This window comes from Camelus bactrianus, chromosome 2, assembly GCF_048773025.1.
Source record: "Camelus bactrianus isolate YW-2024 breed Bactrian camel chromosome 2, ASM4877302v1, whole genome shotgun sequence".
In the NCBI taxonomy this organism is placed as follows: domain Eukaryota; kingdom Metazoa; phylum Chordata; class Mammalia; order Artiodactyla; family Camelidae; genus Camelus; species Camelus bactrianus.
The window spans coordinates 86,803,289-86,815,613 of record NC_133540.1 but is presented as its reverse complement, the minus strand read 5'-3'; the positions used below and the strand labels follow the sequence as shown (position 1 = coordinate 86,815,613).

The window sequence follows — 12,325 nt, the reverse complement described above, 5'->3', positions numbered from 1 at the left end:
ATCATCCATAAGAAGCAACTCCTAATTCATTAAAGTTTTACCATAAGATTGTAGCAATTCTGTCACATCTCTAGGCTCCATTTCAAACTCTCTTGCTATTTTCACCACATCTGCAGTTACTTCTGCCACTGAAATCTTGAACCCCTCAAAGTCATCCATGAGGGTTGGAATTAACTTCTTTCAAACTCCTGTTAATTTTTATATTTTGACCTCTTTCCATGAGTCACAAATGTTCTTCATGGCATCTAGAACGGTGAATCTTTTCCAGAAGGTTTCCAGTTGCCCAGGTCCATCAGAGGAATCACTATCTATAGCAGCTATAGTCTTATGAAATGTATTTCTTATATAAGAAGATCTGAAAGTCAAAATGACTCCTTGATCCATGGGCTGCACAATGGAGGTTATATTAGCAGTCATGAAAATAATGTTAATCTCTATGTACATTTCCATCAGAGCTCTTGGGTGACCAGGTACACTGTCAGTGAGTAGTAATATTTTGAAAAGAATCTTTTTTTCTGAGCAGTAGGTCTCAACAGTGGACTTAAAATTTTCAGTAAACCATGTTGACAAGATGTGCTGTCATCTAAGCTTTGTTGTTCCATTTGTAGAGTACTGGCAGGGAAGATTTAGTATGTATTTCTTAAGAGCTATAGGATTTCTGGAACGGTAAATGAGCACTGGCTTTAAATTAAAGTTGCCAGCTGCTTTAGCCCTAACAAGAGAGTCAGCCTGTCCTTTAAAGCTCTGAAGCCAGGTGTTGACTTCTCTCTGACTTCTCTCTAGCTACAAAAGTCCTAGATGGAGCCTTATTCCAATAAAAGGCTGTTTCATCTACACTGAAAATCTGTTGTTTAGTGTTGCCACCTTCATTAATGATCTTAGCTAGATCTTCTGGAGAACTTGCTGCAGTTTCTACATCAGCACTCGCTGCTTCACCTTGTATTTTTACGTTATGAAGATGGCTTTTTTCCTTAAACCTGATGAACCAACCTCTGCTAGCTTCAAACTTTCTATCTGCAGCTTCCTCACCTCTCTCAACCTTCACAGAATTGAAGAGAGTTAGAGCCTTGCTCTGGATTAGGCTTTGACTTACGGGAATGTTGTAGTTTGTCTGATCATCTATCCAGACTACAAAAACTTTCTCCGTATCAGCCATAAGGCTGTTTCACATTCGTGTGTTCACTGGAGCGGCACTTACATAATTTCCTTCAAGAACTTTTCCTCTGCATTCACAACTTGGCTAACTGGTGCAAGAGGCCTAGCTTTTGGCTTTCAACATGCATTCATCACTAGGCTTAATCATTTCTAGCTTTTGATTTAAAGTGAGAGACATGTGACTCTTCCTTTCACTTCAACACTTAAGAGGCCACTGGTTAACTGGCCTAATTTCAATACTGTCCTGTCTCAGGGAACAGGAAGGCCTGAGGAGCGGGAGATGGGGGAATGGTCAGTTAGTGAAGCGGTTAGAACACACACATTTATCAATTATGTGGCCATTGTTCGTGGTGCTTCAAAATAATTACAATAGTTACATCAAAGATCATTGATCATAGAACACCATAACAAATATAATAATGAAAAGGTCTGAAATACTGCAAGAATTACCAAAATGTGACAGAGACCCAAGTGAAGTGAGCAAATATTGTTGGAAAATGGTGCTGATAGAATTGCTCAGCAGAAGGTTGCCATAAATCTTCAATCTGTAAAAAATGCAATTATCTGTGAAGCACAATAAAATGAGGTATGCCTGTATTTAATGCAAATACCAAGCTATGTGTCACTTCTCCCACAAATATTTCTATATGCCTAACTAATACTTTAAAAAACATAACCACCATGCCATTATTATATCTAACAAAATCAACAGTAATTCCTTAACATCATCTAATAGCAGTTGGATATCTGCTTTGATGATGTAAATAAAGAAAAAGGAATTAACAAATTTCAAGATAAAAGTAGGATGGATAGTTGAAGAAAGAGGTAAAGGCATTTATTATAATGGATAAGACTTATATGGATAAGAAAATAAGTGAAGATCTAATAGCAACACTCAAATATGGAATAGACCTTTATTTTTCCAGAGGGCAAAATGAGGGGAAGTTTGTATATGTTATATCAAGGTACATTCTGACTCATTATATGGATTAAATTTTTAATAATTAGAACTACCAATGAAAAGGATTCTCTCATAAGGTAATGGGCTTTCTAAGAGTCATTGGTCCTATCTGACAAAAAATGGCACAGAAGGATTCCTATAGGTAGAACTAGTCATAAAACTATATTTCAGGAAAAAATTTAAATGTTTTACAACTAAAAATTTTTTCAAGAAGATGCTTTCCTCAAATTTACTCTGCAAACTTTGAATGGACGATCCTCAAGCAGATCAATTCAATTTTCAGTGGCAGAGAATTCCATCATTATTATATTTGTGATGATGAATAATTCCAACTAAGACGTATCTACTTAAATAGGATTGTTTATCGTCATTTTTGATGTATTTTCATTTTGTGCATAATAGACAACTTGAAATACAAGCAACCCTAAATAAAGCTATCGAGAAAGAGCACCCTAATAGGTTGAAAAGCAAAGATAACCTGTGGCCGGTGAAGCCATGAATACATCAACCACTCAATCTTTGAGGTGGAGAATATATCAAAGTGAATTAAACTCAGTTTCTTCATTTTGAAGTTTATGTGCTTCAAGATTAGAATCTAGTCTATTCAGTTTCTAAAAGTAAAGAATACTTAAAGAACTAACTTAATACATAACCAGAATACTGTATTTTTCTGTTTATATGCAACGCTCTATCCAATTTTTTTTTTTTTTTGGTAAAATAGTACTTTACCTTTTAACAAGCAACACTTTCTTCAAAAATAATTCTTTACATAGTATCCTAAGTTATAAAACATGAGTAAGCTCCTTAAGTAGTTTAAATTTTCACCCTGGCAGAAAATATGTATGTATTTTGTATATGATCAGATCCCTTTATTCTCTCTAATCACATTTTGAAAATTACTTTTCTATAAGAATTTCTTTTATTAAGAAAGTGGTGTTGAGCAAAGATATCCAGCTTACCACTTGGGACACTATTTTAAAACATAAAAAACTAACAGCCCTGAAATGTGTAAAACTGACATGTGAAAATAGAAACAGTGAAGTTGGGAGTATAAACAGAAAGATTCTCCCTATGTTCTCCTATGAAAAATTTTCCTAACAGTTTTTAGGCATATTCTAATTAGGGTAACTATATGATTTATTATCTAAACTGGGACACTTTTGAAGTGAAACAGGACACCATTAGTAATTACTGGCCTGGCAAACTGGGGCATACAGTCACCCTAACTATCAATCAACCCTATGCAGGCAACTCCCAGAGCATGCAGCAATATGCAGATTTTAATTACCAGTCTGATTAACCATCCTGCTTTGAGGAACACAACTTCAAAGACGCAGGTACAATTCAGGGACATTCAGAGACCCACAAGAATCACTAGAGAGTAAGTTAGGAGGCTAGTATAAACTTAAGGGTTTGGAGAAGGGGAATTCAATAAAGGAATAAATAAAATACTACAAAACCTTCATAATTTTCTCTGATACAAAAATAATTTGGGAACCTATTGTCTTTACTTTTATTATCTATCACCATCAAACTTTCACCATAAAGCTTAAATAAAACTACACATGATTTGTCAATTTAACTTGTATTGGACTTAAAAACTCAAGACTATTAATCTTTGGGGGCACGGACATTATCATTCATTTCCAAGCATGTAGTGCCTGGCTCTCAGTAAATGTTTACTGAATGAATTTATTTGTTGAACTTAATAGTCTGAATATTAAAATTTATGGTATAGGATCCTTAATTGAAGAAGGTAGACTTTAGAAATTCCAATCAACAACCTAACCTATTAGTTTCTAGCGTAAAACCCATCAGGAAATTCTATGTTTGGATCTGCTTTGAAATAATTCAACAAAGCAAGAGAGGGGAATAAAAGATGAACAAAATTGCCAGATGTCAATAATTACTGAAGCTGAGTGATGTGTATGTGGGGGGATCTCTATCTCTGAGTGTAACTGCAAATCTCCGTATCAAAAGCTTTTTTTTTTTAAGTCCATATGAAACCAACCGAAGATAATGGATTTATCAAACATAAGCCATTTTCTTTTCTTTGAAATCATCACTGTCAAAATTCTTATCACATTTCCATTTAAGGACAATATACCTGTAGCATTAGGTGCAGATTAGTCACTTTCTGTGCAGACCAGCCAGAATTTTCATCTCCAACTTCAAACCAAGGTTTCATACGTTGAATATATGAGCCTTCTTTAAAAAAATTTTGATTGGAATTGTTGTTTTTTAACAAGTTTTGGAGCAAAATCAGACAATCTTCTACTACTATACCTGGGGAAAGAATGTAAAATGGAAAAGTTAAGGCTGACAAGACCTGAAGGAAAATTCAATCCCCAAGCATTTAAAAAAGATAAATCTCCATGCTGAGCATCTCTTCAGTATGTAAGGCAGACAGCCTGCTCTTTCTCAGGTCTCCCAATGACCTCTTGACTTCTATTTTCAACTATCCACTTATTTTAGTAACTCACATTTTCCCCTTCAAATCCAGCTCACATGTCATTTCTTCAGGAATGATTAGCAAGACCCAATGACTAGGTTAGGATCACCAGTTACATGCTCTCACAGTAGCCTGCTCCTTTCACGATTATGTAGTATCTTGTCCACTAGATTATAATTTGTGAAGACAGGAATGGGTGAATGTCCTACTTACCTCTGCATCCTCAGCAGAGATAGAGACAAGAGATCAGGTGTTCACATGGTAGGTCACTACTCAATATTTGTTGAATGACTCAATCATATCTTATTTAATCTCTAAGAAGCACTTGATACTGCTGTTGCTATGTCTCTTCCTTGAAACTTCCTCTTCTCTTGTTTTTTTTTTAAGAACACTAACTACTCCCTCCTTTCCTTATAGATGTTGGGCCACTCTTCAGGCTTCCTATTGTTCAGAGTTCCTATTCTCCACTCTTTCATGCTTTTCCTTCTTCTCTGTGTACAACATACCACTCTCCAGGGTTGCTTAATACTACAGCTTCTATTATTATCACAGCTAAAGGTCTTCAACATGATCTCCACTTTATCTGGTTTACCAGCTGCTAGTTTAACCAATGAGCTCCACTTCCTTGTGAAACATATGACTCATGCTGGATGCTCACAGTTGGTAGGTTCCTCTGCGTGGTACACCCACCCCTTTGCATCTACTAGTTGAGCTGTGTTCTTATAAGAATCAATTGCTTTTTAAAAATTAATACTTTTTCAGACTAGCTTTAGGTTTACAGAAAAACCTAGCAAAAAATAAAGGGAATTCTGATATACTCTCTCCCTCCCAGGTTTCACTATTACTATATTTAGCATCAATGTGGTACATTTGTAGACTGACAAATGAATACTGATACATTATTAAGTCCATGTTGACATTAGGGTTCATTCTTTGTCTTGTACAGTTTTATACGTTTCACTGTGTGTATAATTTCATGTATCATACAGAATAGTTTTATTGTTCTAAAGATCTTGTGTTTCACCTATTTATTCCTCTTTCTTCCCATCTCCAAATCCTTGGCAACCCTTGATCTTTTTATTGTCTATAAGGTTTTGCCTTTTCCAGATATCGTAGAGTTGGAACCACAGAGTATGTAGTCTCTCCAGACTGACGTATTTCACTTAGCAATATGCATTTAAAGTTCCTTCATGACTTTTTGTGGCTTGATAACTTTTCATCATTGAATGATATTCTACTGTCTGGATGTACTACAGTTTATCCATTCACCTACTGGAGGACACCTTGGTTGCTTCCAAGTTTTGGCAATTATGAATAAAGCTGCTATAAACATTCGTGTGCAGGATTTTGTGTGGATATAACTTTTCCACTCATTTGGGTAAATATCAAGGAGTGTGATTGTTGGGCTGTATGTTAAGAGTATGTTTAGCTTGATAAGAAACTGCTGAACTGTCTTTCAAACTGGTTGTATCATTTAGCATTCCCACTAGCAATGCATGACAGTTCCTGTAGCTCCACATTCTAGCTTGCTTTTGGTGTTGTCAGTGTTCTGGATTTTTTACCTAATAGGTGTGTAGTGGTATCTCATTATTCTAATTTGCATTTTTCTAATGATATATGATGCTACCTTTTCATATGCTATTTGCCATCTGTATATCTTCTTTGGTGATATGTCTGTTCAGATCTTTTGCCTATTTTTAAATTGGGTTTTTTATTTACTTATACTTTAAGAGTTTTTTGTATATTTTGGCTACAAGCCCTTTTTCAGATGTGTTTTGTAAATATTTTCTTCCAGTCTGTAATTTATCTTTTTATTCTCTGAAGTATCTTTTGCAGAGAAAATTTCTGTTTAGTGATGTCCCACATACCAATTTTCTCTTTCATGGGTCATGCTTTTTGTATTGTACCTAAGAGTAAATGACTATTGTTCAGAAATTTGTACTAGTTATTAATTAACTATTATGTAAACTACCAAAATGTAAGTATGACAACAGAGCTATTTTTATGAGAACTACCTTTACATCTGGCAAAACTCAATGAAATCAAATCATTATGAACAGCTATTGTTACGCATGGATAATACAAGTCTAAAAAATACGGGAAGTAACTGCGAAACCCCAGAAAGATCCTGCACTCCATTTCAAGGAAACCAAAATGCAAATCCTGTGATATATTATAGGTGTGATGTATTCAAGAAAGATGATGAAAAGACTCCAATCAGCAGACCCATATTCAAAAGATCTGGCCTTAAACCAAAAGATTAGCAAATAAATGTACATTAAAAAATGTGTAACGTTTAACTTAAAATGTTTAAGTTGTACATATTAAACATTTTTTAAGAATTTGATTTAATTGATTTCTCCAGATTAGAGGCTTCCTTATCTCATATTCCTGAACCATGTGGATTCCACCCTCATAAGCAGAAACCACTCTATCTATCTGTCTTTTATGCAGGACCATAAATCTCCATTATGTAAGATCTGCCATTAGGACCATCTGAAGGCGCTGGAGAAAACAGAATGTCAAAGCCCTCACTGTAACTAGCAGGCCTTCCTTCCAGTGTGCAAAGTGAATTCTAGAGCCTTGAGGGCCACTATCAATGAAAAGAAGCCAATGGAACTTGTTTCAGCAACCACGAAGGATCCAGAATTCACTCTGCAACCTTTAACCACTCTCACCTTGCCTTAGAATCCCATTTTCCTTGGTCACCTTTAAAAATGTGCACCTTCTGCTCATCTATGCTTTCCCATTTTCTCATCTTAGAATGCTTTGTGCTTCCTCTCCCTACTTAATCCCCTTTCAAACTCTTTTATGATGCTACCTCAAACTCCCAAACATTGGTTAATAAAACCTACTATACCCTCAATTACTTTATGAAATGTTCCTTTTCTTTAAAGAAGCTACTTTACTCTGTAATGTTAATGATCCTCTCAGCCCAGAGTACTTTCCAGAGATCATCGATCCTCTCATAAAAATCTCCTGTTCCACTGAGGCTCAGGCCATCTGGCTGTACCATCTATTTTACAACTCCTCATTGCAGTTACATAGCAAATTCACGGTCACTACTCTTTGCTCACTGAAAACAATGGCATTTCACTCAAAGTCTTTTTCCTTTCTTCATGTTCTGCTGCCACTCTTGATTTCAATTTCAATGACAACTCATCCAATACCTGGACCCCTCAGTCCCTTGGCCTCATCTTCAGAGATAATTCTTACTCTAGCACTGAAACCTCCTATCTTTCCAGCTCAAATATTCTCAACATATCTGTTCTAGTTTCCCTGAGACTTTTAACCCATCAATGTCTTCTTTTTAGAAAACTCTTCTGTCTTGACTTCCTTCCTTATCTAGCTTTAGCACATATAGATCTTCATTTCTTCCACCTTATAATTTGCTAACCTCTCTTGTCTGTCTTTCCATAGACAGTGGAAAAGGCACAATCCCATCAAAAACTGCCTGCCTGGCCTTTTACCCCCTACATCTGTAATTGGGTAGCTGAATATTGGGGGGAAAAGGGGACAGATAATCAAGTAGTCTGCACTGCTATAAAATCATGGTGAACACCCTCAATGGGGCCTTTATCCTTGCCTGGGAATCTTCCTAATTACAATAGTCAACAAATCTCCTATTCTCCAAAAGACTATTTTCAGTCTTCTCTATAATTCTCAACTGCGTCTTCCTCTTTCAACTCAACTCCCTATCACCAAATCCAAAAAAGGACCTGAATCTTCAACTGTGTCATCCTCTGTTATAATGGAAGATACGCTTCTCCTATTTTAAAAGCCAATCCTTACCTCTACTCTGGATTCTGTTTCTTCCTCCTTTTTCAGGTATTATGTAGCACTGACTGATTGTCTTCTGTTTCTCTCATTTCAAACCTCTGCCCCCTCTCTGCTTGCTTACACTGGTTACAGTCTCTTCCATTTTAAAGAAAAAGCCCTCTTAGATTAAGGGAGAATAATCTGATAATTTCCATAGATGTAGAAAAAATGATTATAAAATGCAAGACTCATTCATGATAAAAACTCTTAGCAAAAATCAGACTTAAATGTGAAACATAAACATTCTCATTAAAGTCAGAAACTATTTAACACTGAGTCCAGGTATAGGTCAGTGATAGAGTACATGCTTAGTATGCATGAGATCCTGGGTTCAACCCCCAGTACCTCCATTAAAATAAATAAGAAAAAAAATTCAACACTGTACAAGGACTCTAACCAGTGCAATAAGACAAAGAAGAAAAGTGGTATGAGAATTAAAGAAAGAAAAAAGATTATTCTTATTTGTAGAAAATAACATTATCAACACAAAGTCCAATTAGAACTAATGGTTTAATAAGGTGGTTAGATATAAGACCATTATACAAAAATCAAGTAGTTATCAATTTGAAAATAGAAAGAGATCCCATTTATATGTAACAAAAAGTGTAAGATGCGTACAAATGAATCTAATAAAAAATGTATACAACTCTGTGTTCAAAATTATAAAATATTAATGAAATACATAAAAGAAGATCTTAATAGATTAAAAGATATGCCTGGGTTCATGGGTAGAAAACGTCAATGACAATCCTCCTTAATTTTTAAACTCAATATATTTCTTTTTTTTTTTTTTAACTCAATATATTTCTAATTAAAATCCCAACTGGAATTTTTCAGATAATTTGACTAGCAAGTAAGTTTCATTCAAATGAAAAACAAAAGGAAAAGAAGTGTAAGACAATTCTGAAGAGGGCCAAGATAGGAAATTTTTTCCTATATTCTAATAGATTACTATGATGCTTTAGTAATTAAAAGTGTGTGGTTTTAGTGTAGAACTAGACAAGTGAACTAATGGAACAGAACAGAACTTAGAAACAGACCTGTACACATATGGAAAATTGATCACAAATCTTAGAATATAATTCAAATGCAAAATCCCTACTAATATAAAAGACAAATTTTCAAAGCCTTTAATATAAGAAAGTGATGGAAACCCTCTATGCCCTTGAGGTAGAGAAAGATTCTGTAAATAAGACACAAAAGCATAAACCATTTAAAAAAAAAAGCATGTGATAATATTAAAATGTTAAACTTTAATAAAAACACTAGAAACAGACTAAGAAACCAAAAGAAGATAACTGAAATATGTATAATCAACAAATGATTAGTACCCAGAATATATAAAGAACTCCCAGTCATCAACTAGAAAAGGAAAAAAGTTCTTACACAAAAATGGGCAAGAAGGTAATTCAGAAGGGTGAAAGATAAGCAAACAAAAACAGACAGTGACCTCATCCATGAAAATATGCTTAATCTCATTAATTTAAGAAGTGAAATGAGGTCAGTGAGATACCGTCTCCTGCTCATCAAACTGGCAAGCAAGAATTGACAAGATGTGAAAAACAGGAACTTGAAAACATTGTTGATGGAGTATAGGCTGATAAAACCATTCAAGAGAGCATACCAGACAATACCTGGTAAAGATGAAAAAAGTATTATTCTATTTCTGGGTATATAATGTAGAGAAACTTAATACACAAGTAGATACATAAAGACTAGTCACTTTAACAGTTTATATTAGCAAAAACGTATAAAGCCTATCAACTCAACAAGAAAATAACAGATTATAGTATATTCACACCCCAGAATAAAATATCATGCTTAAAATGAATAAACTAGAGCAACATGTACCAACATGGATAAATCTCAAAAAGATAATGCTGAATAAAAAACAGAAGTTGTGAAATTATGTTCAGAAGGATACTTTATTTAAAAGAATTGGATGTTAGGTACACAAGGGTTTGTTATGCTATTTCCTATTGTTTTCTGTATGCTTGAAATATTTCATATCAATAAAAAATTTACAAAGAGAAAAATCATTCTTTGTCAACCTCCAGTTTCTGTTCACTTCTGTGCCCCCTGTCTTTATCAGATTCCTGATGTGTTTTCTCTACTATTCAATTTTCCCTCTTGTAATTCACTCTTCTGATACTTCAATCTGGATTCTGAGGCAACCACTACACATAAATGCTCTCCCCAAGGTCATCAATGATGTTCATAGTCTAAATCCTTTAGATACAATTCTTATCCTATAGATACATGTCCTTATCTTGATAGCTCAGTGACTTCTAAGACTGGTACCTGCTCTCCTAATCCTTCAAAAAGTGTGGCTCTCCTCTTGCCTCTCAGCCTGTATCTTCTCACAGTCTCTCTTACTAATGCCTCTTCCTCTAAGATTTCTTAACTATTTGTATACCTTAGGCTCTGTCCCAGCACTTCCCTCCTCACTCTTCACTTATTCTAAATGACTCACCTAAACTCTCTTGTTTATCTAATTTTGTTTCATCTATATTCTAAAGACTCTCAGATATTTATTTCCACACACCAGAAATTGACACAACATTGTAAACTGTTGTATTTACAACATGACACAGAATTTTTTAGAATGAAGTCCACTTTCTTTAATGTTGTACAAAAAAAGTGTGAGTAAAAAAAGCAAAACAAAACAATTAAAAAGAAATCTTTATTTCCAGCCCAGCCCTGCCCTCCAGATTAGTAAGTCAACTGTCAACTATCCAACACTACTTGCTAACCTCAGTTCAGTGAATGCAAATAAACTCATTCTCTCTTCTGACCTTAATGCTAGATTTTTGGTTCAACTTCTCATTAAAAACAACTAAAACCCCTGAATTAAAAAAAAAAAAAAAAAAAAAAGCCTAGGAGCAATGAAGAAGTGACAGTTTAGCAGGCTAAAACTGACAAGAAAATGGGTATCTACACAGCTAAACAAGTATAAAACTACCTTTTGGCTGGGAGTACATTTCTTGATCTTGATAAATCTAAAACGTTCATTTTGACATTCTCATGGGACAGAAGGAAAATAAATCAAAGCCAAGGGTATACACAAGGTAAAGAAGAAATCTAACAGAAAACTCTTCACCTAATAAATCAGGACCTCAAAGGGATATATATATCCTCAGGGTGAGAATAATGAGAAGTTAACTAGTTCTCATAAATTTTGTAGCCTGGGTTTGCATTGCCTGAGTGGTCCAGGAAATGTTAAGTCTTAAGTTTGGATTAAGGTGATCTCAGATAATCTGCACCCCCAGGGCTTGGCAGAAACAAACACATTCTTCTCCAGGATTCAAATTCCGGTAAGTAATTCTATTAAGTGTGACACAAAACATAGTCAAAGATAACCACATACCATGCTTAAGAACCAGTAGAGCAACTACCAGACCCACAAAGACTTAAAGTACTAGGAATATCAGACAAAGACTATGAAATAGTTGTTTCTTAAGTTCAAAGAAATAAAAAGTAAGTTGAAAATACAAGCAGAAAAAAGGAAGTTATAAGAAATTACCTAGCAAGTTTGCCAAAGAACAAAACAGAACTTCTAGAAAAGAAAAATTTAAAACTCAATAGACACATTTAATAGCCAATCAAACACAGGTAAAGAGAGAAGAGTTGAAACAGAGAGCAGGTCAGTAGAAACAATCCAGAAGAATGCCTGGAAAGATAAAAAGATGGAAAACGCAGAAAAGAAAGTGACAGAGTGAGAGCCTAATCAGAAGACAGAGAATTGAACCTGAGTTTAGAAAGACAGGAGAAAATGTGGCAGAGCAGTATTTGACATGATATAGCTGAGATTTTCTGGAAATGATAAAAACATCAACCTAGACTCTGGAAGTCTACCAACTATTAAACATAAATAAAAAGAAACAGATACTCAACACACCATAGTGGAAGAAAGAATATAAAGCATAGGTCATCCCCCA

The 12,325-nt window shown here is 34.8% G+C and overlaps 1 protein-coding gene across 2 annotated transcripts in view; it reads right to left on the bottom strand.

The window, feature by feature from the left end:
• Nucleotides 1–12,325, bottom strand: part of USO1 (USO1 vesicle transport factor) — a 67,141-nt gene that overhangs the window by 25,415 nt on the left and 29,401 nt on the right. For both annotated transcript variants that reach the window (XM_010969318.3, XM_010969319.3), the window contains exon 9: nt 4,224–4,402. In XM_010969318.3, the coding sequence (XP_010967620.2) occupies nt 4,224–4,402 (179 nt within the window). The remainder of the gene's footprint in view (nt 1–4,223; nt 4,403–12,325) is intronic.